At 41.6% G+C, this 27,843-nt stretch overlaps 1 protein-coding gene across 2 annotated transcripts; it reads left to right on the forward strand.

The window, feature by feature from the left end:
- Window positions 1-974: 974 nt before the first annotated feature.
- Nasp (nuclear autoantigenic sperm protein) lies at window positions 975-27,659 on the forward strand. Of its 2 annotated transcripts, XM_052717873.1 has the most exons (15): window positions 975-1,196; window positions 9,651-9,698; window positions 11,962-12,072; window positions 15,630-15,710; window positions 18,195-18,301; window positions 18,954-19,934; window positions 23,297-23,376; window positions 23,700-23,785; window positions 23,888-23,961; window positions 24,313-24,501; window positions 24,603-24,769; window positions 25,344-25,400; window positions 25,495-25,572; window positions 26,384-26,512; window positions 26,864-27,659. In XM_052717873.1, exons 1-15 carry the CDS (start codon window positions 1,138-1,140, stop codon window positions 26,942-26,944), a joined length of 2,328 nt encoding a protein of 775 aa, XP_052573833.1. In that variant the 5' UTR covers window positions 975-1,137; the 3' UTR covers window positions 26,945-27,659. The 2 variants fall into 2 exon arrangements, with proteins under 2 accessions (XP_052573833.1, XP_052573834.1); XM_052717874.1 differs by lacking the exon at window positions 18,954-19,934 and having other exon boundaries at window positions 982-1,196.
- The last annotated feature ends 184 nt before the right edge of the window (window positions 27,660-27,843 follow it).

Genomic DNA, 27,843 nt, shown 5'->3' on the forward strand with positions numbered 1-27,843 from the left:
AATTCTTTCTTCAGGGGATCCAAACTCATACTCAGACACACATTCATATACATAATTTAAAAAAATTAAAAATATTTGAGACAGGATCACACTATGAATCTTTGGTTGTCCTGGAATTCACTATATAAATCAGACTGCCTTGAACTCACAGAGATCCCGACAGCTTCTGGAGTGCTGAGACTAAAGGTGTTCGTGACCATGCCTGTAAGCCCAGCACTTTGGTGAAAGAGGCAGACAGATATGTAAGTAAGAGGTCAGCCAGGGATGTATTGTGAGCCCCTGCCTCTTTCATAAATATGAAGATAGCTAAATAAGTAAGATAGCTAAAAGGTTTAATGTATTTTAAGTACAGGGATTCGGCTCAACATCTCAGTTTTGGAATGTGGGTAGGGTGTGAGATGAAGGCCAGTCAAGAGGGGTGGAACTAGAGGGAGAAGGAAACCGGTATCCCTGTGCCCCTCTGAGGTTTGAATCTAGCGCGATAGTTTCATCGGTAGCCAATCCTAGACCAGCATCTTCTTTCGTCAGTAGTTGCTGAGGCCCAGAGCCACGAGTCTCTCTGGTCAGTTCTAGCCGTTGCTGTTGTACTCGTGCTCAGCTCTTGCGTTTCCATCCGTTAAGACTGAGAGGGCATAGAGAAGACCTGTCACCTTCTCGGGTATCCCCGCCAGAAACCCTCGACTACTCTTTCCACACCCGCAGAGACTCACTGGCTGCACTTAATGTGGAAGCTCTAGGCTGGCTCCGTCAGAAGTTGTAGTACCAAGACTCTGGTGCTTCTAATACGACTAGCTACAGGAGCAGGAAGTTTTTTGTTGTTTGTTTGTTTTTCTTTCTTTCTTTTTTTTTTTTTTTTTTGGAGGAAAGCGGGCCAGGGCGGGAAGATAACCAAATGGGAAGGGCTGCGGGAAAGTGTCCTTGTGACGGAAAGGTGTTGAGTCCTGGCCCTTTAAACCCGAGGGGGAGGATCCGGAAGTGGATGGGCGGGGCAAGCGGCCCAGCTATATAAGAGGGCCCCAACCGCGCGGGGTCTCCAATCTGCCATTTTCTGTACCTGAGTAAGTCTTTGCTGTCCTGAGTCCTCTGTTTTCTCCCCAGGCAGTGTTCTGCCCACCGGCCCACCACCTCAGGGGAACGATGGCCACAGAGTCTACAGCCACTGCTGCCATCGCCGGGGAGCTGGTTTCCGCTGACAAGTAAGCCGGACTGTAGCGAGCTTGAGGCACTGGCCAGTCCGCGGGGAGAGCTGGCGGACTGGGCTTGGCGGGCGGGACAGACTGGTGGGTGGGACAGCCGCCTTTCCCTCAGCCCCTGCGGGCGTTCGGAGCGAGTAGGTGTGTGGAGAAGCTCCACTTCGAAGGGCTGGCGACTAGCGGTAACGGCGGGTGGCTGGCGCCCCCTGCCCGGCTTTTCGCGGCCGCCATCTTGCCGGGGGCAGCGGCGGCTGTCTCCATCGCCTGCCCCTTTTCTTCCTCCCCCGGCCCGGGGCTGCCGGTGAGGAGGCGGGGCCCTCCGTCGCCGGTCTCCTCTTGAGCCCTCACTTTCCGCGCGGCGCTAGCGTGCGCCTCGGTAGAGTCTGTAGAGGAACCTAGAAAATGACCAATAGATTTGGCGCCAAAAAAAAAAAAAAAAAACACACACGAGGATTGAGGCTTAGACCGGAGGGACCTGAGTGGGCCGGGCCTCCGGGTGGGCGGGACTTCGCACGCGTGCTTTCGATGTCCTGGCTCTGAGAAAGGGGGCGGGGCCTTGAGGAGGCGGGAAAACTCCATTGTTTGGGGTTTGAGCCTCCCCTGCCAGAGCAGTGGGGCGCAGTGAAGTTTGCCCCGTACTCCTGTCTAGTTTACCGTAATCTGAGGGTCGTTATGGCACTGAAGCTCTGCGACCCCCCACCTTTGCTGAGAAGCGTCGTGGTTCTTTAGATTTTCGGTGTGTGGGTCGGGGATTTGGTTACTTCAGGGGACATTTTCACACTCACAACGTCTTAGGTAAACGCGACAGGGAGCTTTTTGTCTTTGCAGTGTTTACTTGCTAGATGAGTCTGCTAAGGGAAAGGACCCCAAAGAAGGAATAATTGCTTCTGAGAGCTTCACAGTGCTAAGCAAACAGCTACGTTTTTGGATAGTTGACAGAAACACCCATCATTTGGGGGAAACAAGTGTTTTCCATAGAGTAGGTCCTATTTTCCAACCTTCTCATGTCTTTTTTAGGTGCCTGCTAATATTTTTTTTCGTCTCTGCATAGAAGTTTTGCCTCCTAAAAGTAAAGGTGGCTGGGAGATTTTTGAGTGATTTTTATTTATTTATTTATTTATTTATTTATTTATTTATTTATGTAGGTTTTGACATTTCATTGACTAGTTGACATTTCAATTAGTACTAGAGATTAACGAATCTTTGCCTACTCTACCTATCACCTTTTGGTTCCTTAGTGGGTTCTCGAAAAACGACGGTTCTTAAACTACTTAATCATTTGGGAACTGCAGTTTTAATTTTAGATTACCAATTCCTGAATCCTCATTGATTTCTTAGGACCAGAGTAGATTGAGTTTGGGAATTATGTAGAATTTATTAAAAAATAATCTTTTTATGTTTCCTCCTGAACAACTGTTAGTATTATATTGGGGATCCCCATCCTTTCAATACTTTATAGTTTGGGGGATCTAGCTCAGTTAGACTGCTTGCTTAGTGGCATGTGTGAAGTCATGAGTTAGATGTCATCACAGAATTTTTCATGTCATAGACTTGGTCTATTTATTGGTGAAGTAATTCCCAGCTTACTGACAGGCTATACACAGAAAATTATATGCCTACTTAAAAAACCTCGCAGGCTTTTTTGGAGGGGATGGGGATTTGAGATATCCCTACATATCCCTAGCTGTCCTGGAACTTTTGCTCTGTAGACTAGGCTGTTTTAGAACTCACAAAGATCCACCTGCCTTTGCCGCTGTCTTTCAAGTGCTGAGATTAAAGGTGAACCACTGTCCTTGGTCACAAACTGGTTTTTCCAGACAGTGTTTTACTGGGTAGTCCTGGCTTTCCTGAAACTCACTCTGTAGATCAGGCTGGCCTTGAACTCTTAAGAGATCCACCTGCCTCTGCTGGGATTAAAGGTGTGCACCACCACCACCAGCACCGCTGCCTGGCCACAAACTCATTTTTTGAAAATTGTACCTTGCATTGCATACTACAACATGGCAATTTTTATGTATTGGGTGTGCTGGGTTTTTTTTTTTTTTTGGGGGGGGAAGGGGGGTTGTGTTTTGTTTTCTGAGACAGAGTTTCTCTGTAGCTGTGGCTGTTCTAGAACTCCATTTGTAGACCAGGCTGGCCTCAAACACCAGCGTCACTACCACCACTCAACTTTATTATTTATTTATTTATTGGTTTTTCGAGTCAGGGTTTCTCTGTAGCTTTGGAGCCTGTCCTGGAACTCACTCTGTAGCCCAGGCTGGCCTCGAACTCTGGGCTTAAAGGCGTGCGCCACCACCGCCCGGCTCAACTTTATTTTTTTGTCCATAGGTTTATGGGGTTGGAGAGATGGCTCAGCTGTTAAGAGCACACTAGCTGCTCTTCCAGAGGTTCTAAGTTCAATTCCCAGCAACCACATGGTGGCTTACAACCATAGTGGAATTTGATGCCTTCTTCTGGCATAAAGTTGTACATGCAGACAGAGCACTCATACACATAAAGAGATTTTATATGTATGAATATTTTGCCTGCATTTATGTATGTGAACCACATACATGCTTGGTGCTTGAGGAAGAGAGAAGAGGACTTCAGATTCCTTGGAACTGGAGTTATGGATGGTTGTGAAACACCATTTCGGTGCTGGGAATCAAATCTAGGTTCAATTCCCAGGAGCAGCAAGTGCTCTTTTTTGTTTGTTTTGTTTTTTGTTTTGAGGCAGGGTTTCTCTGTAATCACCTTGACTGTCCTGGAACTCATTCTATAGACCAGGCCTCATTGATCCACCAGTCTCTGTCTCCCAAGTGCTGGGATTAAAGTGCTCTTAACTGCCCATTCATCCATCTTTAGCCTCTTGAGTAAATTCTTATTTGAGTCACATGATTATAGTGTGAAGTGTGTTAAATTGTTTTCTACAATTGAGAAAAATCAAGATTAGAATGGAGAAATTTTCAAATTAAGTGAAATTCTGAGTTAAAAATCCTTTTTACTTGAGTTTTCATTCCTTTGATTGAAAGAAATCTTATCTGGCAGGAAATTGTATGATTGCATAATGAGTTTGAGAGAAAAGTGAAGACACAATGCCTCAGTAAAGTAAGTTGGCGGAGGTATTTAGAAATTTTTATTTGTACTGTGGGATTATCCTAGGACCCCTCAAGCTAGTCAAGCCTTCTACCACTAAATCATACCCACAGCTTCAAAATAAAGTTTCTTGTATTTAAGGTGAGGTCAAAGAAAGTGGCTTGAGTTTTTACTTTACAGTTTGGGGAATATAGCTCAATAGAATGCTTGCCTAGCATGCATGAAGTTGGATCCCTAGTATTTTGTAAAACCAGGACTAGTAGTGCCCATCTGTAATTCCAGTGTATCAGGAGTTGAGGTGGGAGAATCCAAAATCAGGGTTATCCTTCATTACATACTGAATTTGAGGCCAGCCTGGTCACTCTATCATAATTTATTTCAGTGTTTTTTTTTTTTTTTTTTGTTTTTTTTTTTTTTTTGGTTTTTTCGAGACAGGGTTTCTCTGTGTAGCTTTGCGCCTTTCCTGGAACTCACTTGGTAGTCCAGGCTGGCCTCGAACTCACAGAGATCCGCCTGCCTCTGCCTCCCGAGTGCTGGGATTAAAGGCGTGCGCCACCACCGCCCGGCTTTTTTTTGTTTTTAAATTAAATGATTATTGCTGGGCATGGTCGTGGATGCTTTTAATCTGCCAGCCTGGTCTACACAGTGAATTCTAGGACATAGAACATGTAGAGTCCTTATCTCAAAAAACAAGCAACAACAAATTATAGTTTTGTATGCCTGTGCACCATACACATGTTTGGTGCCATTGGAAGCAAGAACTCAGATCTGTCTGCTTTTTCCTCCTGAGGGCTGCGCTCAAAAGCATGTAGCTAGAGTTTTCCTGCCTGGCCCACAGTCAGGACAAATCTCTCTCACCTGCCAGTTCCACAGCCACTCAGACCCGACCAAGTAAACACAGAGACTTATATTGCTTACAAACTGTATGGCCGTGGCAGGCTTCTTGCTAACTGTTCTTACAGCTTAAATTAATCCATTTCCATTAATCTATACCTTGCCACATGGCTCGTGGCTTACCGGCATCTTCACATGCTGTTTCTTATCATGGCGGCTGGCAGTGTCTCTTTGACTCAGCCTTCCACTTCCCAGCTTTATTCTCCTCCTTGTCCCGCCTATACTTCCTGCCTAGCCACTGGCCAATCAGTGATTTATTTACTGACCAATCAGCAACACACTTGACATACAGACCATCCCACAGCAAAGGCATGCATCACCACACCTGGCTTGATTATTTTTCTCCCAAGGTTTAGAGGTGAAAGTAAGGAATGGAAGAAAAATGAATGTGTCACTGGGCTGTGGTGGCAGCACAAACCTTTAATTCCAGTACTCTGGGATGGGAGGCAGAAGCAGGTAGAGCTCTGTGAGTGTGGGACCAGCCTGGTGTATAGAGTCTTGGACAGCAAGGCCTATACAGAGAAACCCTGTCTTGAACCCCGCCTAAAAAAATTTCAACAAAAACAAACCTGGGTATGGTCTAAAGCTGGGCATGACGGCTCATGCTTTAAATCCTACCTAGCACTTGGGAGTCAAAGCCAAGTAGATTTCTCAAGGGTTTAAGGCCAATATGGTCTACATAGCAAGGTTCCAGCCAGCCAGGGATACATAATGAGACACTGTCTCTGTCCCATTCTACCCCGAAAAAACCCCACTAATAACTGGGGTCTAGGGGCTGGAGATTTGGCTCAGTGGTTAAGGGCAGATTCTAGAGGACCCAAATTCAGTTCCCAGCACCCATACCTGCCATTTCATAATGCCTGTAACTCTAGCTCCAGGGACACACACACACTTTTTGGCTTTCATACCAATCCCCCCACCCCCCCCACCCCCCCACCCGCCGACAGGGTTTCTCTGTGTAATTTTGGTGCCTGTCCGGGATCTCTCTCTGTAGACCAGGCTGGCCTTCAACTCAAAGAGATCTACCTGGCTCTGCCTCCTGAGTGCTGGGACTAAAGGCGTGCGCCACCACCGCCCCCCACTCCCTTTTTTTAAATCCTTCCTCACCCCACTTTTTGGTTTTCAAGACAAGTTTTCTTCCTGTAGCCCTAGATATCTTGAAATTCACTCTAAAGACAGGCAGGCCTCAAGATCCACCTGCTTCTGCCTCCTGAGTGCTGAGATTAAAGTTGTATGCCACCAAACCTGGCAACAACAATTTTAAACAAACAAAAATTGGGGTCTAGCCTGTGTAGATGGCTTGGTGAGGGCTGCTTGTTTGAGGAGAGTTTCAGTTCCCAGCATCTGTACGAGATCTGGGCTGGTGTGGTGGCCTGTTTGTAATCTAGAGTTACAAAGGGTATAGATGATCAAGCTGGCTAACTAGATTAATAGAACTAGTGAGGTACAAGTTCAACCTCACAGTCTCTTCTGGCCTCGAATGGCATACAGTCATAGACAGACACACACACACACACACAAAAAATAGAAAAATTTGAGACTTTGGTTTCCTAGTACCCCCTCTACTTTGCAGAGGGTCTCTTTCTCTGTGGAAAGTAGAAAGTGATTGAGGAAGACATCAGATGTTACCTTCTGTCCTTCATACACGTTTACTTACTTGCATGCATATTATCATACATGCAAAACAAAAGCAAAAATCCAAAATTGGGGTCTACCCATCAAAACAAGGAAAAAAACTTTAAAATTTTTTTAATTTTTATTTTTCCAAACAGGGTTTCTTTGTATAGCCCTGGCTGCCATGGAACTCACTCTGTAGAGTAGGGTGCCTTCGAACTCACAGATCTGTCTGTCTCTGCCCCCCAAGTGCTGGGATTAAAGATGTGCTCCACCATCACTGGCAGGGGAAAAACTTTTTATATCTTTTAAAATTTATTTGTGTGTGTATAGCTATGCCACAGTACCTATGTTGAGGTCAGGTCAGTTCTCTTTTAACTATGTGTCTCATATAGATTGAATTCTGTGGGGTTTTTTTTTTTTTTGCTTGTTTTTTTTTTTTTCCCAGGATAGGGTTTTTCTTTGTAGCTTTGGAGCCTGTTGTGGCTCTCTCTCTGTAGACCAGGCTGGCCTTGAACTCACAGAGATCTGCCTGCATCTGCCTCCTGAGTGCTAGGATTAAAGGTATGCGCCACCACTGCCTGGCTTAGATTGAATTCTGTTGAGGCCAGAGGAGACTTGAATCTCTTGGAGTTGCAGTTACAGGTGGTTATAAGCCACCATGTAGATGCTGAGAACTGAACCAGCATGTGCTCTTAATAGCTGAGCCATCTCTCTAGCCTGGGAAATGCCTTTACCCGCCATCTTGCTGCCCAGAGTGTGATTTATGTCTAAGAAAAAAATGGCTTAAAAAATGCAACAGTAGCCCCCCCCCCCTTTTTTTTTTAAATTTCTAGCTGTTTATTAGTTCCTACTTGCTTAGTTAGTCTCTTAGTCTTTTTCCATATGATGGCACTGTTTTCATTTAAATACTCCAAAATGGTTGGATTTAATTTTTTTGTTTGTTTGTTTGTTTTTTGTTTTTTGTTTTTGGGGACAGGGTTTCTCTGTGTAGTTTTGGTGCCTGTCCTGGATCTTGTTCTGTAGACCAGGCTGGCTTCGAACTCAAGATCCGTCTGGCTCTGCCTCCCGAGTGCTGGGACTAAAGGCATGTGCCACCACTGCCCGGCCTGGATTTAAAATTTTTGAGGGGTGGCCAGAGAGATGACATAACAGATAGTGTTTTCCATGTAAGTTTGAGAACCTGAATTCCATCTCAGGAACCCAGCTAAATGTAAAAGAAGAGAACCAGCTTCACAAACTTGTCTTCTGACTTCCACATGTGTACTGTGGTGTGTACACTGTCCTCCTCCCCTTTCCCATTGTAAGCACACAATAATAAAACATCTTTTTAAAACTTTTACATTTTCCTGTTAGCTATTTTCTCATTGTGCTGGTTAGTTTTCAGTTAGAATCACTTGGGAAGAGAGTCTCAATGAGGAATTATCTAGATCAGATTGGTTTGTGTATGTCTGGGAGATTGTCTTGATTGATGATGTGATGGTGGATTTGCTAAAAAATAAACTCATCATCCTTCCCTGATACTGGTGTTGGTTGGGATGTTTTTTTGTTGTTTTGTGTTTTGGTTTTTTCAAAGCAGGATTTCTCTGTGTATCCCTGGCTGTCTTGTTCATAGTGTTTTGTGAACTTTTACTAGCATACAGGGAGATGTACAAAGCTTTAGGGTATTTAGAAGTACAGCACAATCTGACATCACCCTGTGACGTCTTCTATTTCATAAAAAATCATCTGTTGCATGTTGGAAATAAATAAAAACCTAGTCCTTGAACCATGGTAGTTAATAAATTGTGCCTGTACCATTGGATCAGTATAATTGAGTAATCCTTAGGGCTGGAGGATGTAGGTAGCTGAGTGGTAAAGCATTTACTTCAAGCCTAGCATGTGCAAGACTGCCTAGTATCTGTGGAACATAACCAATGGGAATATAACTAGCTGCTGCAGAGTTTGTACATAAGGATCAAAAGGCCATTCCAGGATCTGATAGATAACCTTTATTGTTTCTTGTACCTGAAAGTACTACCTTTTAAATTGAGTGGTTTAGGATTAAATTTTATTAATTTTGAGACAGTTTTACTACATAGTTTTGGCTGGCCTAGAACACACAGATTTGTCTGACTGCCTCCCACTTTGCCTTCTGAGTGCTGGGAGAAAGACATGCGCCACCATCGCCAGGCTTATCTTAGTTCTTTTTTTTTTTTTTTTTTTAAAGATTTATTTATTTATTATGTATACAGCATGTATGACTGCAGGCCAGAAGAGGGCATCAGATCTCATTACAGATGGTTGTGAGCCACCATGTGGTTGCTGGGAATTGAACTCAGGACCTCTGGAAGAGCAGTCAATGCTCTTAACCTCTGAGCCATCTCTCCAGTCCCTTATCTTAGTTTTTAAGTTACATTTATTAAATTTTGTGTAGCATTAAAGAGGAGCACACGTGAGTGGAGGTCAGCTTGTGTGAGCCATTCTCCTTCTACCATGTAGATTCCAATGATCAAACTAAGTTGTCAGGCTTGGGAGCAAGTCTGACTTTAGCTACTAAGCTATCTCATTTACCCAAGAATTGAATTTAATAATGTGTATGAGTCAGTAATACTTGCTTTTGGTTAGTTGTTTAAAACATAAACACTTAGCCAGGCGGTGGTGACGCATGCCTTTAATAACACCAGCACTTGGGAGACAGAGGCCAGCTTGGTTTACAGAGCTAGTTCTTAGGACAGCTAGGACTGTTATTTAGAGAACCCTGTCTCAAAAAACTAGGGGGAAAAAAAACATAAAAACTTTTTTATGTTTTATGTTCTTGTGTTTTTCTGACAATTACATCCAAACTTTCAAATATTTTCCATTTTTATTTTTTCTTTTTATTCTTCATTACAGAATTGAAGATGCCCCTGCTCCTTCTACCTCTGCAGATAAAATGGAGAGGTAAGATTATATGGTACAATTATGGTCGTATCTGTAACAGAAGTGAAGTGATATAACTGAGGGTAGTTTGCTGACTGGGGATGAAATCTAAGGCTTCAGTTGGTACTCAAATGACTCTAGGGTATGTCTAGTTTGCAGCAAAAGCTAACTATAACACCCAGTTTATGGACTGCTGAGACAGGGGTTATCCTGGGCTACAGGAGACTATCTGAAAAACAACAGCCACAGAACTTAGAAATAATTTAAGATTTTGGAAAAGTATTTTTTGACCATGGTGAATTTGACAGGTGTCCCAATATTTTAAAATGTTCTGATGAAATTGGAGGTGACTATAAAAAGATATGGTAAGAGCTTAGCTATATTCCCAAGTCAAACTACATGTTATGTTCTTTCTTTTTTTTGTTTTACATTTTTTAAATTTGTTTTGCCTGTGTATATATATATGTGTACCATGTGCTAGCACAGTCAGAAAAGGGCATTGGATTCTCTGGAACTGGAGTTAGTAGTGATAGTTATGAGCTTCCATGTAGCTATTCTAGGAGTTGAAACAGGAAGGTTAATTGCTTTAGCCTCAGTTCATGGCCTGTCGGTGCAGTTTAGTGAGACCCATTCCTAGTTCCTCTCTACTAGGTGCTGGGATTACAAGCACCACTACCCCTGTCTTTTGTTGTTATTGTTTTTCCTTTAAAGGACTATCTTGTGTAACTGACCTAAGTGCTATGTATGACCTTCCAAGTACTAGGACTAAAGGCATTTGCCACTGGTGCCTGGCTCAGCCTCCTATTTATTTAGTTTTTTGTTTTCATGTAATATAGGTTTGCCTTGGTCTCCTTTTATTTCCTGTGATGACCTTGACTTTCTAATTCTTTTGCCTCTATTTCCCAACTGCTGAGGTTACAGATATATGCCACCATGCCTTTATGCAATACTGAAGATGAAACCCAGGGCTTTTTGTGTTTGGAAACTTGGCAAACACTCTATCAACTAAGCTATATCCATCCTTCATTCTTTTATTTTTTGAGATAAGACTCACTATGTAGACCTGGCTAGCCTTGAATTTTCAGAGATCCATCTACCTCTGCCTCTCATGTGCTGTGATTAAAGACATGCACCACCACACCTGGCTTCTACTTTTTTTTTTTTTTAAAGGAACTGAATCTGGGACCTCTGCAAGATTAGTCACTAACTGCTGAGCCACCCTCCTCTTCCTTTTTTTTTTTTTAAAGACAGAGACTTACTTTATAGCTCTGGCTCCCCTGGGACCAATCTGGCCTCCAATCATGGAGATATGCCGCCTCTGCCTTGTTAGTGTTGGGATTAAAGATGTGTGCCACCACACAGTCTTTGTTTTTTTTTGAGACAGTTTCTCTGTAGCTTTGGAGCCTGTTCTAGAACTCACTCTGTAGACCAGGCTGGCCTTGAACTCACTGAGATCCACCTGTCTCTGCCTCCAGAGTGCTGCGATAAAAGGTGTGTGCCACCCGTCTGGCCAATCTTTGTTTTTAGATGAGGAGTCTTATAATCTATTCTCATCTCTGTATCCTAACTACTGATATCATAGGTATCCACCACCATGTCTTGTTTATATGGTAGTAGAGATTGAACCTAGAGCTTGTGAATGTTAGGGAAAGCACAGTTATATCTCCATCCTCAACCTTGTTTTGTTGTTGCTGTTGTTTTGTTTGTGTGACTTTGGGGTTCCTTAGTGGTTCCTCTTTTGTTGTGTATAATAACATGTACTGTAACATTTGTAGAGCATTTGTGAGTGTTCATTTTTAATTTCTTGTTTTTGTTTTTGTTTGCTTGTTTTTTTTTTTTTTTTTTTTTGAGACAAGGCTTCTTTGTGTAGCCTTAGCTGTCCTATAAAGTAGCTCCATAGACCAGGCTAGCCTTGAACTCACAGAGATCTCCCTGCCTCTGCCTCACAAGTGCTAGGATTAAAGGTGTAGGCCTGCTTCCCACGGGACCTTTTTCTTTTTGTGATAGTAGTAAGTGTGACTTAGCTAGGTCTTTTCTCTCTTTCTTTCTCTCTTTAACATAGGATCCTGGTATATAGTTCCAGCTGGCCTCATTCTCAGTCATCCTGCCTTTGCCTTTAGAGGGTTGGATTATGGGTATGTGTCATCATGCCCCATTAATTTGCTAGGTCTTCCATAGCAGTTCAAAGTTAAAAATTTAAACTGTTATGGTTTAAATGTAGTATGTATCCAATTAGTATTGATTTAAACAATATTTGTTAATAAATAAAATATTTTTCTTGCAGTCTGGATGTGGATAGTGAAGCTAAGAAACTACTGGGATTAGGACAGAAACATCTGGTGATGGGGGACATTCCATCAGCTGTTAATGCATTCCAGGAAGCAGCTAGTCTTCTGTAAGTATATGTTCTTTTGTAAAACAGTAGTATATTGCTAACAAACCTTTAAAATTTTTTTATGGGGAGAAAGGAAGACTAAGGATAGGTAGAGTCCTTGTCTAATATATTTGAGTTCCTGTGTCTAATCCTCTGAACAACAATTCTGCCTCTTTACCTGTATAGGAGGTTTTTCTTGTAATTCTAAAACCAAATATCACAGTAATTTCAGTAATTTTTCTGAGTAAGATGCTTTTTTTCCTAGTCATTACTGATTAAGAAGACATAATTTGTTTTTACTTTTTTTTATTTAAAATATGATTGGGTTCAATTCTAAAACCTTGTGCATGGAAAGAAAGTATTTACCCTTCCTTAAGCTATACTCTTAGCCTACTGGGACTGTTTGGTTTTTAAATTTTTTTTTTAATTTTATTTTATGTATATAGTGCTCTTTCTGCATGTACACCATGTGGTTGCTGGGAGTTGAACTCAGGACCTCTGGAGGACCTGCCAATGCCCTTAACTGCTGAGCTATCTCTCCAGCCCTTTATTTTAATTTTTATTTTATATGTATGAATGTCTTATCTGAAACTATATATGTGTGCCTGGTGCCTATGGAGGCCAGAAGTTGGCATTGGGATCCCTTTGGAAATAGATGATTGTGAGTTGTCATGTGTATGAGTACTGGGAATCAAAGCTCCCAGAGCAGCAGCTTCTCTAAACCTCTCAGCCTTCTCTCCAGCCTGACTATCCCTGTTATTTTATTTCCCTGGCTGTCCTACAACTAGCTCTGCAAATCAGGCTGGCCTCAAACTCACAGATCCACCTATGTCTGCCTCCCAAGTGCTGGGATTAAAGGCATGTACCACCACTGCCTGGTTACTATCCCTGTTTTAACACTGGAAGTTTATTTAGTCTCGGGCAAGTCAATATGATTGGTCACTCTGTCACTAAATCTGTTACTAGGTTTTTCAACATTTACAGTGTTACCTGCTGGTACAACCAATTTTCTAATACGGGTACCATTAGGTGGCCATATATACTTAAATCTTGGAGAAATAGATTCATTTTATATATTGTTTTATTTTTTTTGTCCAAGAACTTTTTTTTTTTCCCCAAAAAATCTGAATGGAAAAGTCTTTTTTTTTTTTTTTGTTTCTTCCGTTTTTCAGGACAGGATTTCTCTGTGTAGTTTTGGTGCCTGTCCTGGATTTCGCTCTGTAGACCAGGCTGGCCTTGAACTCACTGAGATCTGCCTGGCTCTGCCTCCCAAGTTCTGGGATTAAAGGTGTGCGCCACCACCGCCCGGCCCTATTTGTGAATGGAAAAATCTGAGTCTTTAAACTGTAGTTTCTTTTTTTTTTTAATGACTTTGAGCTGGTTTCCTCTATGATAGTTTTTACCAGTAGCAATTGAAGGTTAGTCATGTATTACATTTCATTTACACTAGAAAAAAAAAAAAAACTTACAAAAAGAATTAGTTAGAATGAAGCTTTTGTAGGTTTCAGACTTACTTTTTTGCCTACCCCCAATTCCCTTTCTCAACATGCTATTCCTGGATGTCTGCAGCAATATGTCTTGGCCTGCCTTTGTGCTTTTCTGTCTGGACTTAATGAATTGGGGCTGTGGTATTTAGTTCGCAATATGCTAGGAATTGAAGATGAAATATTGTGATAAACACCATGTCCCAGATCAGCTTGGTAGAGAGGGTCTTACATGTCCTGATTGTACTCCAGCATTGAGGGAATTCAAGGGCAGGAACTTGGAGGAAGGATCTGAAGCAGGAGACCATGGAGGAACATTGCTTACTGGCTTGTTCTCCCCAAACTGCTCACTTTCCTTTCTTATACACCATGACCACCCGCCCAGGGGTAGCACTGCCCAGAGTTGGTTGGCCCTCCCGGATCAATTAACCCAGAAAATGTCCTACAATCTACAGGCGATCTGATAGCATTTTTTCTGCTGAGATTACTCTTTATAGCTTGTGTCAAGTTGCCAAAAACTAATCAGCAAAGACTGGTAAGTATTGGAAAGTTTAGGTAAAAATGAATGAGTTTAGAAATGATACATGGGGTTTGTTTGTTTGTTTTCATTATGTGTATGAGTGTTTTGTCTGTGTGTATGTTTATGTGCCATGTACATGCCTGGTGCTCAGCGAAGCAAGAAGAGGGCATCAGATCACCTGGAACTGGAATTAAGACATTTGTGAGCTGCCATGTGGGTACTGGGAATTGACCCTGGTTCCTCTAGAACATCAGCGAGTGCTTTTAACCATTGAGCCATCTCTCTAGCCTGCTTGTCTTATCTTGAAACATTAGTTGTTTTAATTTTGTATGACTTCTACCAGTCTTTGGACTCCATGAAAGCTAGTAATCTTTTTTTTTTTTTTTCCGGTTTTTCGAGACAGGGTTTCTCTGTGTAGCTTTGCACCTTTCCTGGGACTCACTTAGTAGCCCAGGCTGGCCTTGAACTCACAGAGATCCGCCTGGCTCTGCCTCCCGAGTGCTGGGATTAAAGGCGTGCGCCACCACCACCTGGCGAAAGCTAGTAATCTTATTTCTTGTTTTTTTTTCACATTATTTTATGTGTATCATGTGTGTGAATATGTGCCCATGAGTGTAGAGACCAGCAGAGGGCATTGGATTCCCTAGACCTGGAGTTTGCAGTAAATGCTTCTAACTACAGAGTCATTTCTCTAGCCCTAAGTGTATGAACATAGATGTATGTGTACCATGTGGTTACCTGGTGGCTACAGAGGCCAGAAGAGGATTTTGGATCTGGAACTGGAATTAAAAATGGTTTTTAACCATGTGGGTGCTGGGAACAAGTGCTCCTAACCACTTATCTTTCTCTCCAACCACCGTTTACTTCTTGAATAGCTCTTTGAGCAAGTTAATAACCTTTGCATTTTTTTTTTTTTTTTTTTTTTTTTTAAGATTTATTTATTTATTATGTATGCAGTGAGTGTTCAGCCTGCAGGCCAGAAGAGGGCACCAGATCTCATTCTAGATGGTTGTGAGCCACCATGTGGTTGCTGGGAATTGAACTCAGGACCTCTGGAAGAACAGTCAGTGCTCTTAACCTCTGAGCCATCTCTCCAGCCCCCAACCTTTGCATTTTATAGAAAAGAAAATTTAAGGCATTGAGATAGACGAATTTGTCTAAGAGAGAATAGCTATGTTAAAGATAGGTTTGGGTGCAGGTACTCTATAGTTTCAAAAATAATGCTCTTTGGGATACCCACATGGCAGCTCACATTTGTCTGTAACTCCAGTTCAGGGCTGTGACACCCTCACATAAAAATATATGCAGGCAAAACACCAATGAACATAAAAAAAAAATAATTAAAAAAGGGAAAAAAACAGGAATAATGCTCTTCATTTTAGTATGCCTTCTCATGGTTCTTATGTAAATCCCAACCAAAGGTCTTGTAACTGTTCTGATCTACAATGATGTTTATACTGTGGCAGGAGGAGTACCTATTATAAAATAGGTATATATATACATATATATGAAGAACATGTACCATTAACTTCATGTGTTGTTAACTAGCAACAATGTTCATACTTTCTTTGTAGAGGTAAGAAGTATGGAGAAACAGCTAATGAGTGTGGAGAAGCTTTCTTTTTTTATGGGAAGTCACTTTTGGAGTTGGCCAGGTATGTCTTGTAAAGGAAAGCCACATTTTGTAAATAGAATGTTTTATATCACTTTGGTCTGTTTAAAAATTGAAGCTTCTTGCCGGGCGGTGGTTGCGCACGCCTTTAATCCCAGCACTCGGGAGGCAGAGCCAGGCGGATCTCTGTGAGTTCGAGGCCAGCCTGGGCTACCAAGTGAGTTCCAGGAAAGGCGCAAAGCTACACAGAGAAACCCTGTCTCGAAAAACCAAAAAAAAAAAAATTGAAGCCTCCTTTTTGGCTAAAGCTGTTTATGCATAGAATGAAATTAATTTTCAGGTTTTGTATTAGTAGAAGCAGTGATACTTTCAAGAATAGTCAATGGTCAATTAGAGTTTAATACAGAGATATAAACATTCAGAAGCACTCTGAGCTAGCTCAAAATTCAACAAGGACTGTATGGAGGACAATTTGAATAAGTAGCACATGAAAATGTCAAGTAAGGAAGACTTTCTGATTGGTATGGTTCCACATTTGTGAATTTCCCAACACCTGGGGAGGCTGAAGCAGGAGGATCAAGTTCAAGGACAGCCTAAGCTACAAAGAGTGACCCTGTTAAAAAGACTTACTATTAACATTCTTGGAAACTGATCAACAAATTTATTAACATGACTAAAATATTTTGAGGATATACAAAATGATGAATGATTAGTTTTTACACATAGTTCTGTCAAGTTTCTAATTTTGTGATTATTCAAAGCACTTGATGGTGTGAAAATTGACAGACTGTCACTGGCCCTTTAGAGATAAGGGAGTAGATGTGATGTTTGAAAATAGCATGTCACTGCGTTAAAGAGAAATGAATAGATGTTTTATTCTCTTGATGATAGTCTTTATTCGTACTTTTCATGGATCCTCATGCAGTGTTAGCTTATGTTAGAAGTTTTAAAATATGTTTTATTAGCATATTTTAATTCTTTATAATAATGGGTTTCTTTAGGACATTTTCTTACATATACATCATATATTTCAATTATTTTTACCCTCTCATGCTGCTCCCACTCCTGTTAATACTTTGCCCAACAATGCTCCTGCTTCCTGTACTTTGATGTGTGCTACCCAGTGAGTTTCATTAGGGTTGTTCACAGGCTTGAGGGTAGTTTATCAGTGGTTAGTTACACTACTGAAGAAAATGTCCCTTGCTTTCCTATTAGTTGTTGTCTGTATATATAAAAACCTTCAAGGAAAGCCTTGAAGCCTTCCTTTTTTATGGCAGGGTATTGACAGGCCCAGTCCTGTGGAGATTTTGTATAGGCAATCACAGTTGCTGTTGCGCAGAAGTGTGCTCTTGTCATACTTGGAAATGAGTGTCCCCACCCTTCCTTTCCAGTTCATACATTCTTTATGCCTCTTCTTGATGTTCCCTGAGCCATGAAAGGGGTGATACAGATATCCCACTTTTGGCTGGGCATTCATTGTTCTTAAAGTTTTGACCATTGATTGTCTTCCATGAGCATGTAGTTTAATTTTTGTTTTTTTGTTCTTTTGTTTTGCTGTGGGGATGTCTTAGTTGACCAAGGCAACTTATAGAAGAGTTTAATGGAGGCTTGCTTATAGTTTCAGAGGGTGAGTCCATGACTATCATGGAAGGGAGCATCACAGCAGGCCAACAGGCATGGCACTGGAGCAGTATCTGAGAGCTTAAGAGCTGAGACAGCAACCATGAGGTGGAGAGAGCAAACTGTGACTGTTACCCTCCAGTGACAGTCCTCTTCCAACAAGCCATACCTCCACTAGCTGGGGATCAAGCACTCTAACATGAGCCTATGGGTGGGGGGGCGATTTTCATTCAGACCACGGTAGGGGGTTTCACTGTGTAGACCAGGCTGGTCTTGGACTCACAGAGAACTGTCTGATTCTGACTCCTCCTGATTGTTGGGATTAAAGACATGTGACACAAAGATATTTTCTCATTTTAATTAGGTGTAGATGTGGGTATGTGCACACGAGTGCAAGTGTTCTCCCAGGCCAGAGTTCTCGGATCCCCTTGGGCTAGAGTTATGGTTGTGAGCCATTCGACACTAGTGTTAGCATCTGAACTCTGGTTCTCTGGAAGAGCAGCAAGTGCTGTTGACCACTTAGCCATTTTTCCAGCACTGCCTCCCTCACCCCTCTTTTTGTTTTTTTTTCTAATTTTTATTTTTATTTTATTTTATTTTTTTTTGGTTTTTTGAGCCATGTTTCTCTTTGTAGTTTTGGTGCCTGTCCTGGATCTCGCTCTGTAGACCAGGCTGAGCATCCTGAGTTTTGCGATTAAAGGCGTGCGCCACCACCGATCGGCTTCCTTATATTTAAAGACTAGTCTTACTATGTGGACCTGGCTAGCCTGGAACTTGTAGAACTCCTCCTTGTTTGAATATATAGTTTTCTATTCTCGTTACTTGATTCTTTTTCTTTTTCTTTTATTTCCATCTTGAAATACATTGTTAGGAACTAGTTACACTTTTGTGCTTTTTCCTCTTGTAGAATGGAGAATGGAGTGTTGGGAAATGCCTTGGAAGGAGTGCATGTAGAAGAGGAAGAAGAAAAAACAGAAGATGAATCTTTGGTAGAAAATAATGATAATGTAGATGGTATGTAGTGTTGCATGCTACACCAAGAGTTGCGGCGACCAATGTTTCCTTTATAAGTTATGGAAATAGGGTTCTTATGCCGATGCTCTCTACAAAGGTACTTGGGCTGATGCAGTGGGTATAGGCTATTACTAAAGCTAATACTAAAGTGAGCTTCTAAGAAAGTGACTAAATGTATGTAATATCAATCATTTAAATTGGTATATTAAATACTAAGAACATTAAATACTTTTCTGATGTATATTTTAGTAACACTTTGCATAGCCCAGTTATTTTAATAGTAGTCCTTGGAGCACTTAGTGTTTTATGCATCTTAGAAAATTAAATATTTTCTGAGTTTGGCTGTTAGAGCTTTACAATCAAATAAGTATAATGTTTAAGAGAGAAAGGAAAGTTTGACATGTCTTCCCTGACTGGTAGTCAGATTACTTGAAGTGAAGCCATGTAGTTTCTAACCTAAAGAGGTTTGACTTCTTTTGCAGTATGTTGCTTTGCTAGCTTGGATTTTCCTTTTCCTTTTCTTCTGGGGGCACCTGCTAAAACTTAGGCAGGCTATTTGAGGGCTTAAAGGGAATGTATTTCTGGTTTCCATTTATGCTTTTATCATTAAACTTGGAGACATGTTTATGCTTCATGTTCTTTAACCATGTAGAGGAAGCAAGGGAAGAGTTGAGAGAACAGGTTTATGACGCCATGGGAGAAAAAGAAGCCAAAAAAGCAGAAGGCAAGTCTCTGTCAAAGCTTGAAACTGATACAGAACAGGAAAGTGAAGTGGAGAAGGGTGGAAGAGAAGATATGGATATAAGTGAGCCTGCAGAGAAGCTACAGGAAAAAGTTGAATCGACTTCAACTGAATCCTCTGGAGAGGCAAAAGAAGCAGCAATACCAGGACTGAATGAAACTGAGGTCACTTCTGGGAAGACAGAACAGGAATCATTGTGTACTGAGGAAGGAAAATCAATTTCTGGAGCTTATGTTCAAAATAAAGAATGCAGAGAAACAGTGCATCAGGAGAAGGAGGGAGAGGAACTAATAAGCATAGAGAAAAATCCAAAAGAAACTTCAGAAGATCAGCCTATTGGGGCTCCAGAAAAGCAGGGTACTTCAATGAAGGTAGAAGCTGAAACAATAGCCCCCACGGTCAAGTCAGTGGACAAGTCAGTGGACATGGGTAGGGAGGAACCAAAGGATCAGGTAGCTGCCTCTGAGAGTGAACTAGGAAAGGCTGTTCTTGAGCAACTGTCAGGGCAAGATGTCGAAGTGTCATCAGTGGTGGCTGCAGAGGCTGGATCAGATGTCTCTGAGAAGCCAGGGCAGGAGATTACAGTTCTTCCCAACAATGGTTCAGTTGATGGACCATCAGCTGCAGGAGATCATACTCCTGGTGAACCACAGATTTCTGCAGAAAGACTGACAGAGACTAAAGATGGCTCAAGTGTAGAGGAGGTCAAGGCAGAGCTGGTTCCTGAGCAGGAGGAAGCTATGCTACCTGTAGAAGAGTCTGAGGCAGCTGGAGATGGGGTTGAGACCAAGGTAGCCCAGAGGGCCACGGAGAAGGCACCTGAAGACAAATTTAAGATAGCTGCTAATGAAGAGACACAAGAGAGAGACGAACAGATGAAAGAGGGTGAAGGTAACCGGGATGTGGTAGAGCTGCAGTGGGTGGAGTACATTCTAGATTTGACTCACTAATCATTGGTAAAAGTCAGCCTTCCATTCAGGATTTTCAGTCTGCCTTTGGATTAGGAAAAGATTAGTTTAGGAAAGGGCTAAATGAAAATGGGGGGTTAATTTAACAACATGATAATAGGTTTAGCAAGTTAAACCAAGAGTAGCAAGTCTTTAGCTGACTGGTAACTAATATTTTTTACTCACTAGGTCTTCTGGTTTCTGAAACTTGGCTAGCTATCAGTAACTTGTACCATACTAGCCAATGAGATGATATGAAGGGTGGATTAGAAATGGGTTGTGGGATAATAGGGAAATAGTAAGTTAGGCTGGCAGAGAATGCTGAATGGATGTTCACTTGCATGCCTTTGGGTTTTTAAATTTGCTATTCACATGGTTTCTCTTACCTGCTGTAGGAAATAGAAACAGAGCAGTAGAATCCACTGAATTGGTACACTTAAGCAGGCATGCCATTTAAATAAATGAAGGCAGTTAGCTTTCTTGTGCCCTTTACATCTTTTGTTCATAGAAATGTTTAGAGGGTTATTCACATTAATTTCAGTAGCGTGTCCCACCCCCTTTTCAGGAGAAGGAGATCGTAGAGTACTTAGCCATTTATCTCTTTTGTTGCTTTGCTTCCTCCTTTTCCTGCTTGCTTTGGCTGCTAACCAACTATAGTGTTAGTGGCTTAATTGTGATTCAATTTTATCAAGATTTTTAAGCCTCTAATTACTAATTGGCACGTCTGACTTGAGTTGTGCTCAGTTGGGGATTCTACTGTATATAAGTTTCATCTAACATTGGCATTAATAATTACAGGTCTTATTTCAATTAATAATATCCTGTGTAATTGCTAGACTGTTTCAAGAGTTGTCTAATTACAGGTGTATTTCAATTCATAATTTTCTGTATAATTGCTAGACTATTTCAAGAGTTGTCCTAAGTTATGGATTTTCAATAACCCATCTTTAATACTTGACCATTCTAGTAAGCATCTGTCTATATGTAGGTCCCTGCACTCCAGCCTGTATCAACACAGCCAGAAGTGAACTTGTCAAGTGGTAGCACTGGTGGGCTTCTTGAGCTTCAGGACTTCTTTAATAGAAAGCATAAAATTGAGTTCCTCAGGTTTTTGAAAACTCTGATATCATGATTCTTCCTCTTCCCTCCCTAGTGTTGAGGATTGAACCCAGGGCCACATGTGTGTTAGCCAAGCACTCTACTATTGAACCATATTCTCAGCCCTATAAGTGTTATTTGACTGATAGATAAAATTTTGTGTATTTTACAAATAAGGAATGGGGAGGAAGTCTTCATCACACCTAATAGAGATGGGTGAGTCTGGCTTTAGGGCTTAGCCACTTTCTATGGTTGGTTCCTTTATGTTAGATAAATGCTAGTCCACATCTTACATGTGAGAACTTGAGTTTGAATCCCCTGAACCCACATAAAAGAGGGCATGTTCTCCCATTTATAATACCAGTGCTCCTAAGCGGAGATAGGAGCCATAGACAGAACTCCCAGAAACTTGTGGAACAACTAGTCTGGCACACAAGACATCCTGACCAGTTTTTTACACAACCTAAGGCTATCGTCCTCTGACCTATATCAATGCCATAACGTAAGTGTACCCACATTCACATAAATTAAAGGCGTGTGCCACCTCTGCCCGGCAGTACTACATTTTTTACCACTTTTGGGATATGTATATCTCATACAATCAATGTGTTCTTTTCTTTTTTTCTTTTCCTTCCCTCCCCTCTACTCTCCTCCCTTCCCATCTCTTTCCTTCCCCCTCCCTTTCCTTCTCTTCCTTTGTATTTTAATTGTCATGTTAGGTGTGGTTGGTAAGTGAATAAAAATTTAAATTGTAGTCATCAAAGTTGGCTATGCTGAGGTTGTCTGTGCTACTTGATCTGTGTGGGTATTTGATTTACTTATAGGAATTCCAAGTTATCATTTATTTGCTTTTGAGGCAGGAGCTCAACAACAACAAAAGAGATGCTAAGGCTTACTTTCCATGTTTGCATTCCCATAGTGGGTTGTTGAGTGGTGGCATTTGTAATCTTTTTTGCTGGAGTTAAAAATGTTGAGCATGCCGGGCGGTGGTGGCGCACGCCTTTAATCCCAGCACTCGGGAGGCAGAGCCAGGCGGATCTCTGTGAGTTCGAGGCCAGCCTGGACTACCAAGTGAGTTCCAGGAAAGGCGCAAAGCTACACAGAGAAACCCTGTCTCGAAAAACCAAAAAAAAAAAAATGTTGAGCATGCTGGAAGCTGTGTACTACTAGCTACTAAGAAGATGCAGAAGGATTGCTGATCCTGGAGAGATGGCTCAGCAGATAAGAGAGAGCACTAGCTGGGGTTCAAGTCCTAGCACCCACATGGTGGCTCACAGTCATCTGTAATATCTGGTGCTCTCTTCTGGCATGCAGGCATACATGCAGACAGAACGCTGTATATATAATAAATAAATAAATCTTAAAATCAACAAACAAATACAAAAGAAAACCCCACCTAGCTTAATGAAAGATGACAGTGAGTACATACTCAATCTCTGTGAATTGATTGTATTGTATCAACTTAAACAGCTCGCATTTTGGATTTTAAGTTGACCTCTCAATAATTTATTATAAAAGCTTGTTCTTTGGACAACTGACTTGTTACTGTATATCAAAATAGATGTAGCTATGTCTACACATTTAAATTAAATTTTGTTTTGTTTTTGTTTTTGAAATCAGGGTTTCTCTGTGTAACCTTTGCTGTCCTGGAACTTGCTCTGTAGGCCAGGCTGGCCTTGAACTCTTAGAGATCTCTATCTGCCTGCCTCTGTCTCCTGAGTGCTGGGATTAAAGGCATGTGTCTCCACCTCCTGTCTTATATAAAATCTTAAGTAACTTGCTTGTTCATTCCCAATTTTTTTGAGGTTGGTAGAGTCTATGTGACATGCTCTTTGGTGAGAGTTGTTGAAGACATATGCCCCTTCCCCATAGCTTGTTGTAGGAAAGCTAGTTTTTTGGTTATTTCCTTTGGTTATTGTTCTGAATGTACTGGGATTATTTAGATTTTGGGACTTTCAGTGTAATATCTTAACAAATGACTAAACCCTGTCTGCTGAGTGGATATAAGATTCTTGGAAGGCTTTACTTATGTAAGAAAATCCTCTGTCTTTAAACTGTGACATTCTGATGACTAGCTTGGGTTTGAGTGAGATGATAAACACTGACTTTAACTTCAGATCAGATGCTGTTCTTAGATGTTTATCAGAATCTGACCAAACAGAAAATACCTTTAGTTACATCTCAATACTGAGGAATTTTTGCTTGTAGAAACTGAAGGCTCAGAGGAAGAAGACAAAGAAAATGACAAGGCTGAAGAAACACCAAATGAATCAGTTCTTGAAAACAAGGTAAGTTGTTATTCCTTCAGTACCATTACAACTTTCTTACTATAGGGTTATGGGTTACTAGTATAGGAAAAGTAACTGTAGCTAGCTGGTTCTTGGTTGGGGCTTAGAGATCCTTTATCATCATAAGATGAAATACAATATCATGATTAGAGACCTAATAATAGGGGCCCATTTGGTAGGTTTTAGGTAGAGGGCTTGTGTTTTGAGTTGCAACCAGTTTTCTTTACTTCAAATGTTAGTAAATTATGTATTTAGATTTATTCTCAAAAGATGCCTGTCTTGTACTTCTTCTGCCTAATGCCAATGATTTGGATATACTTTAGTCTCTTCAAGAAAATGAAGAGGAGGAGATTGGGAACCTAGAGCTTGCCTGGGATATGCTGGATTTAGCAAAGATCATTTTTAAAAGGTAAAAACTCTTGGTGTTTCTGGTGTGGATTTGTGGTTGAAAAATAGCACTTTAGGATTAGACAGTTAGTTTTAAGGCTTTACTAATCATCTTTCTTTTTAGGCAAGAAACAAAAGAAGCCCAGCTTTATGCTGCACAAGCCCATCTTAAACTTGGAGAAGTTAGTGTTGAGTCTGGTAATGCATTTTCCATTTTGTTATCTCTTAACTTCCCTCATGTCCCCATTTTCCTGTTTCTATAGACAGAAGAATAGGTCCAAGTTCCTTTTAGTGCCTAGAGCAGTGAACAGCCTTGTGAATGGTTTATCCTGACAGTGAAACCAAGCAATGAGCAGGGGAGGAGGCAGAAGCAGGTGGATCTCTGAGCTCAAGACCAGCATGGTCTACATAGCAACTTCTAGGTCAGCCAGAGCGATAGCAAGGCCCGTTTGAAATGTAAAATGAGAATCCATTCCTGAACTGAATTCTTCTGTAAGTGCTTTATATTAAATGCTGTGCAATTCTTGGTGTTCTGTCTTCATTCATTAGAGAATTATATCCAAGCTGTGGAGGAGTTCCAGGCTTGCCTAAGCCTCCAAGAACAGTATTTGGAAGCCCATGACCGTCTCCTTGCAGAGACTCACTACCAGTTGGGTTTGGCCTACGGTTACAACTCTCAGTATGATGAGGCAGTGGCACAGTTTGGCAAATCTATTGAAGTAATTGAAAAGAGAATGGGTGAGTGAACAGCAGCTACTCTATGCTTAAGTGATGCAGCAATTTACTGTGTGGAAAAAAAAAAGGGTTCTTTGTTACTGATTGAAGCCTGTTCTTTGTAGCTGTACTAAATGAGCAGATGAAGGAGGCTGAAGGATCATTTACTGAATACGAGAAAGAAATTGAGGAGCTGAAAGAACTGCTACCTGAAATTAGAGAAAAGATAGAAGATGCAAAGGAGTCTCAGCAGAGTGGGAATGTAGCTGAACTGGCCTTGAAAGCTACTCTGGTTTGTTGAGTTTTATCTTAAAATTTTCTAAATAACATATTTGTATGGTAGGTACAGTGACTGTTCTAGAACTCACTCTGTAGACCAGGCTGCCCTCGAACTCACAGATCTGTTCGCCTCTGCCTCCCGGGTGCTGGGATTAAAGGCGTGTGCGATTAAAGGAGCTGATGAGAATGAGACCAAATAGTCCAGTGGTTAGAAAGCGTGCCCAGTGTACAGATAGACTGTCTGTCACTGCTACTTTGTATGCCCATGGACATTTCTTTGCCTTTCAGTTTAAATACTGTGTTACCTGTGTGTAGAATGTTTTTGACAATACCATATAGAAATGGCTTAAGTCATGGAGTCTCTTAACGCTAAATTGCCTGGCTCTGTTCTTGGCCACTGGCATGCTGGGGAATGTTATGTTTAGGACACGAGGGTTTAGTTTCCTGCCTACTATGAGTTTCTTGGGTGTCTTTGTGTGGAAGACATTGCTGTGATGCCGAAGCCATGGTTGCTTGTGTGGTGGTGACTTAAGCCTGGGTGGCTGGGGTTCCATGCTGCGACTTACTTGTGTCTGTGTATCTCACAGGTGGAAAGCTCTTCGTCAGGTTTCACTCCTGGTGGAGCCGGTGCCTCAGTCTCCCTGGTGTGTACTGTGTTTTGTTTTGTTTTTCAAATGAGCCTACTATGAATCAAGTAAAGTTTTCTAATTGCTAATAACAAAGGCTTATTTTTGCCAGATTGCCAGTAGAAAACCAACAGATGGTGCTTCCTCGTCAAATTGTGTGACTGATATTTCCCATCTTGTCAGAAAGAAGGTAAAATTTACACGTACTTACTTACTTTTTAACCTTTCCTCCAGAATGCTCTCGAGGGTAAGAAGTTTGAAATAATATACTAACAATAGTTGACTCCCCCTCTAAGTGGCACAGGGCAACACTCATTTTTAAAACGACTAAGGCGCCGGGCGGTGGTGGCGCACGCCTTTAATCCCAGCACTCGGGAGGCAGAGCCAGGTGGATCTCTGAGTTCGAGGCCAGCCTGGGCTACCAAGTGAGTTCCAGGAAAGGCGCAAAGCTACACAGGGAAACCCTGTCTCGAAAAAACGAAAAAAAAAAAAAAAAAAAAAAAAAACCCAAAACGACTATGGCTTTGCATGGGCCATTTCCACTTAGACTACCTTACCTAGCAAACTCATGGCTTCTTAGCCTGGAGGCTATTTGGAAAGCTAAGTAGGCTTGATTAGATGAATATATTTTAGGGTCTGGCTGGTTTTCTTTAGTCGTAGGCTTGCTGACACTTGCCAACAGTTCCAATCAATAATTCTTTCCCTGAGTGGTAAATGTTTGCTTCTGTGTTTTCTGACTAAAAGTAGGTAACTTGTTTGTACTCTCAGAGCTTTACTGCTCATCCTCACCAATTCTGTGTCCCAACTAGGGAAATTTTAAGATAAAAATACACTGGGACATACCTGTTTATTCCTGTGTAGTGGTCAGCATTGCCCTGTAATAGCAGCAGATCCATAGAGCTGTGAGTTAGGATGTTCCAGATATGGGCACCACGGGGGCTATGGGATTATTTTGCATTTGTCTTAAGATAAATATGAAGCCTTCACACTTCTCTCTTTAGAGGAAACCAGACGAAGAAAGTCCCCGGAAAGATGATGCAAAGAAAGCCAAACAGGAGCCCGAGCTGAATGGAGGCAGTGGGGATGCTGTCCCCAGTGGGACTGACGGTCCAGAAAGCATGGAGGCTGAGGTGGGGAGTTAAGACTTGTCTACTTGTCTCTCCTGTTGCTCTTCCGGGCTGGGAAGCCAGGCCTTCCAAGTGCCTATAGACACTCATAGAAAATTACTGTACTGAAAATTGTCTGCTTATGAAGTAATAGGATGCCTGACAGGGATTTTATTTGTGATTTCTCTAGTCAATGTATGGAAAAGCAAGACTGTATCCTTCCCATGTAATGTGTGAACTGCTGGCTTTGTAGTTCTTGTTCCCATAGCAAAGTGCAGGGGCACCCATGTTTACTTATGACTGAAGCCTGCTTGGGTATATATTATGGGATGGCTTATGTCAAGGTAAGTTATACCTAGATTCTTTGTCTTTCAGGCTGAGAATCAGGCTGAAAGCCCGGCAACAACAGAGGGGACAGTGGAGTCTACAGCTACAGTTGAAGGCACTGCATGTTAAGAGGGAGCAGAACCTTTCTCCCAAGGGAAAGTGGTTTTGTACATAATGTATTTTTTCACTTTTGGGGATTCTTTTTGTATAACTTCAATAAAGAATGTAGGCAACAGCTAAGGCTTTGATGGCTTTTTTCTTAAATATTGGCGGAATCTATGCCTTGGGGCACTACTGGGTTTTTGTTTTTGGTGTGTGTTTATTTTGTGTATTGCTGTTGGACAACCCACTTCCTGTCTAATGTGGAGGTGATCAAGTGTGCTAGAAGCCCTTCATTGTCTACTGGTGCTATGTTTCTATTTCCAAATACTTGGCTGAATTCAATTGTCTTGCACGCTTTCACTGGTGCTGTCTCTAGAAGAGGTCTGCCAAACGAGAGCTGGTAGAAATCAGTTTGGTACCGAAAGTGGATGATGGACTATGAATCAGGTGTTGGTGTTGTGCCTATTTTCTGTTCATCTGGTTTCCAATTAAGGCCATGATCCTATCCTGGAAAAACTGATGGAAACATGGGAAGTGATCCCAGAAGATCAGTTGATATGTTAAATCTGAGACTTGAGCTCTGACTGGAAAGGCTCAAATTGAGGTGGGGATGACTGGAAGAATCTGGAGGAGGAAAGTTTGTTCTTTTCTGTATAGAAAGGTTGCAGTATGTTAATAATTGAATTGTTATATTGTCTGCAGTTTTGCCTTATGAAAATAAATATGCTAATTTTAAAACACAGCCCTTGTTCTGGAATTATGCTTGAAAGGCTTTATAAGAAGGGACCTGGGTTGCCTGGAGTACCTCATTGTGGGATATGGGGTAGAGCAGCAAGCTGTTCCATCAGTTCTGGGTGTCCAATTGAGGGATGGTGGTCAGGTGTTAATGCCATCCCGTTGGGCTCTGACAATTGGGGTGTATGAAG

The sequence above is a fragment of the Peromyscus californicus genome, unplaced genomic scaffold (genome assembly GCF_007827085.1).
Source record: "Peromyscus californicus insignis strain IS unplaced genomic scaffold, ASM782708v3 Scaffold_5__1_contigs__length_169319896, whole genome shotgun sequence".
In the NCBI taxonomy this organism is placed as follows: domain Eukaryota; kingdom Metazoa; phylum Chordata; class Mammalia; order Rodentia; family Cricetidae; genus Peromyscus; species Peromyscus californicus.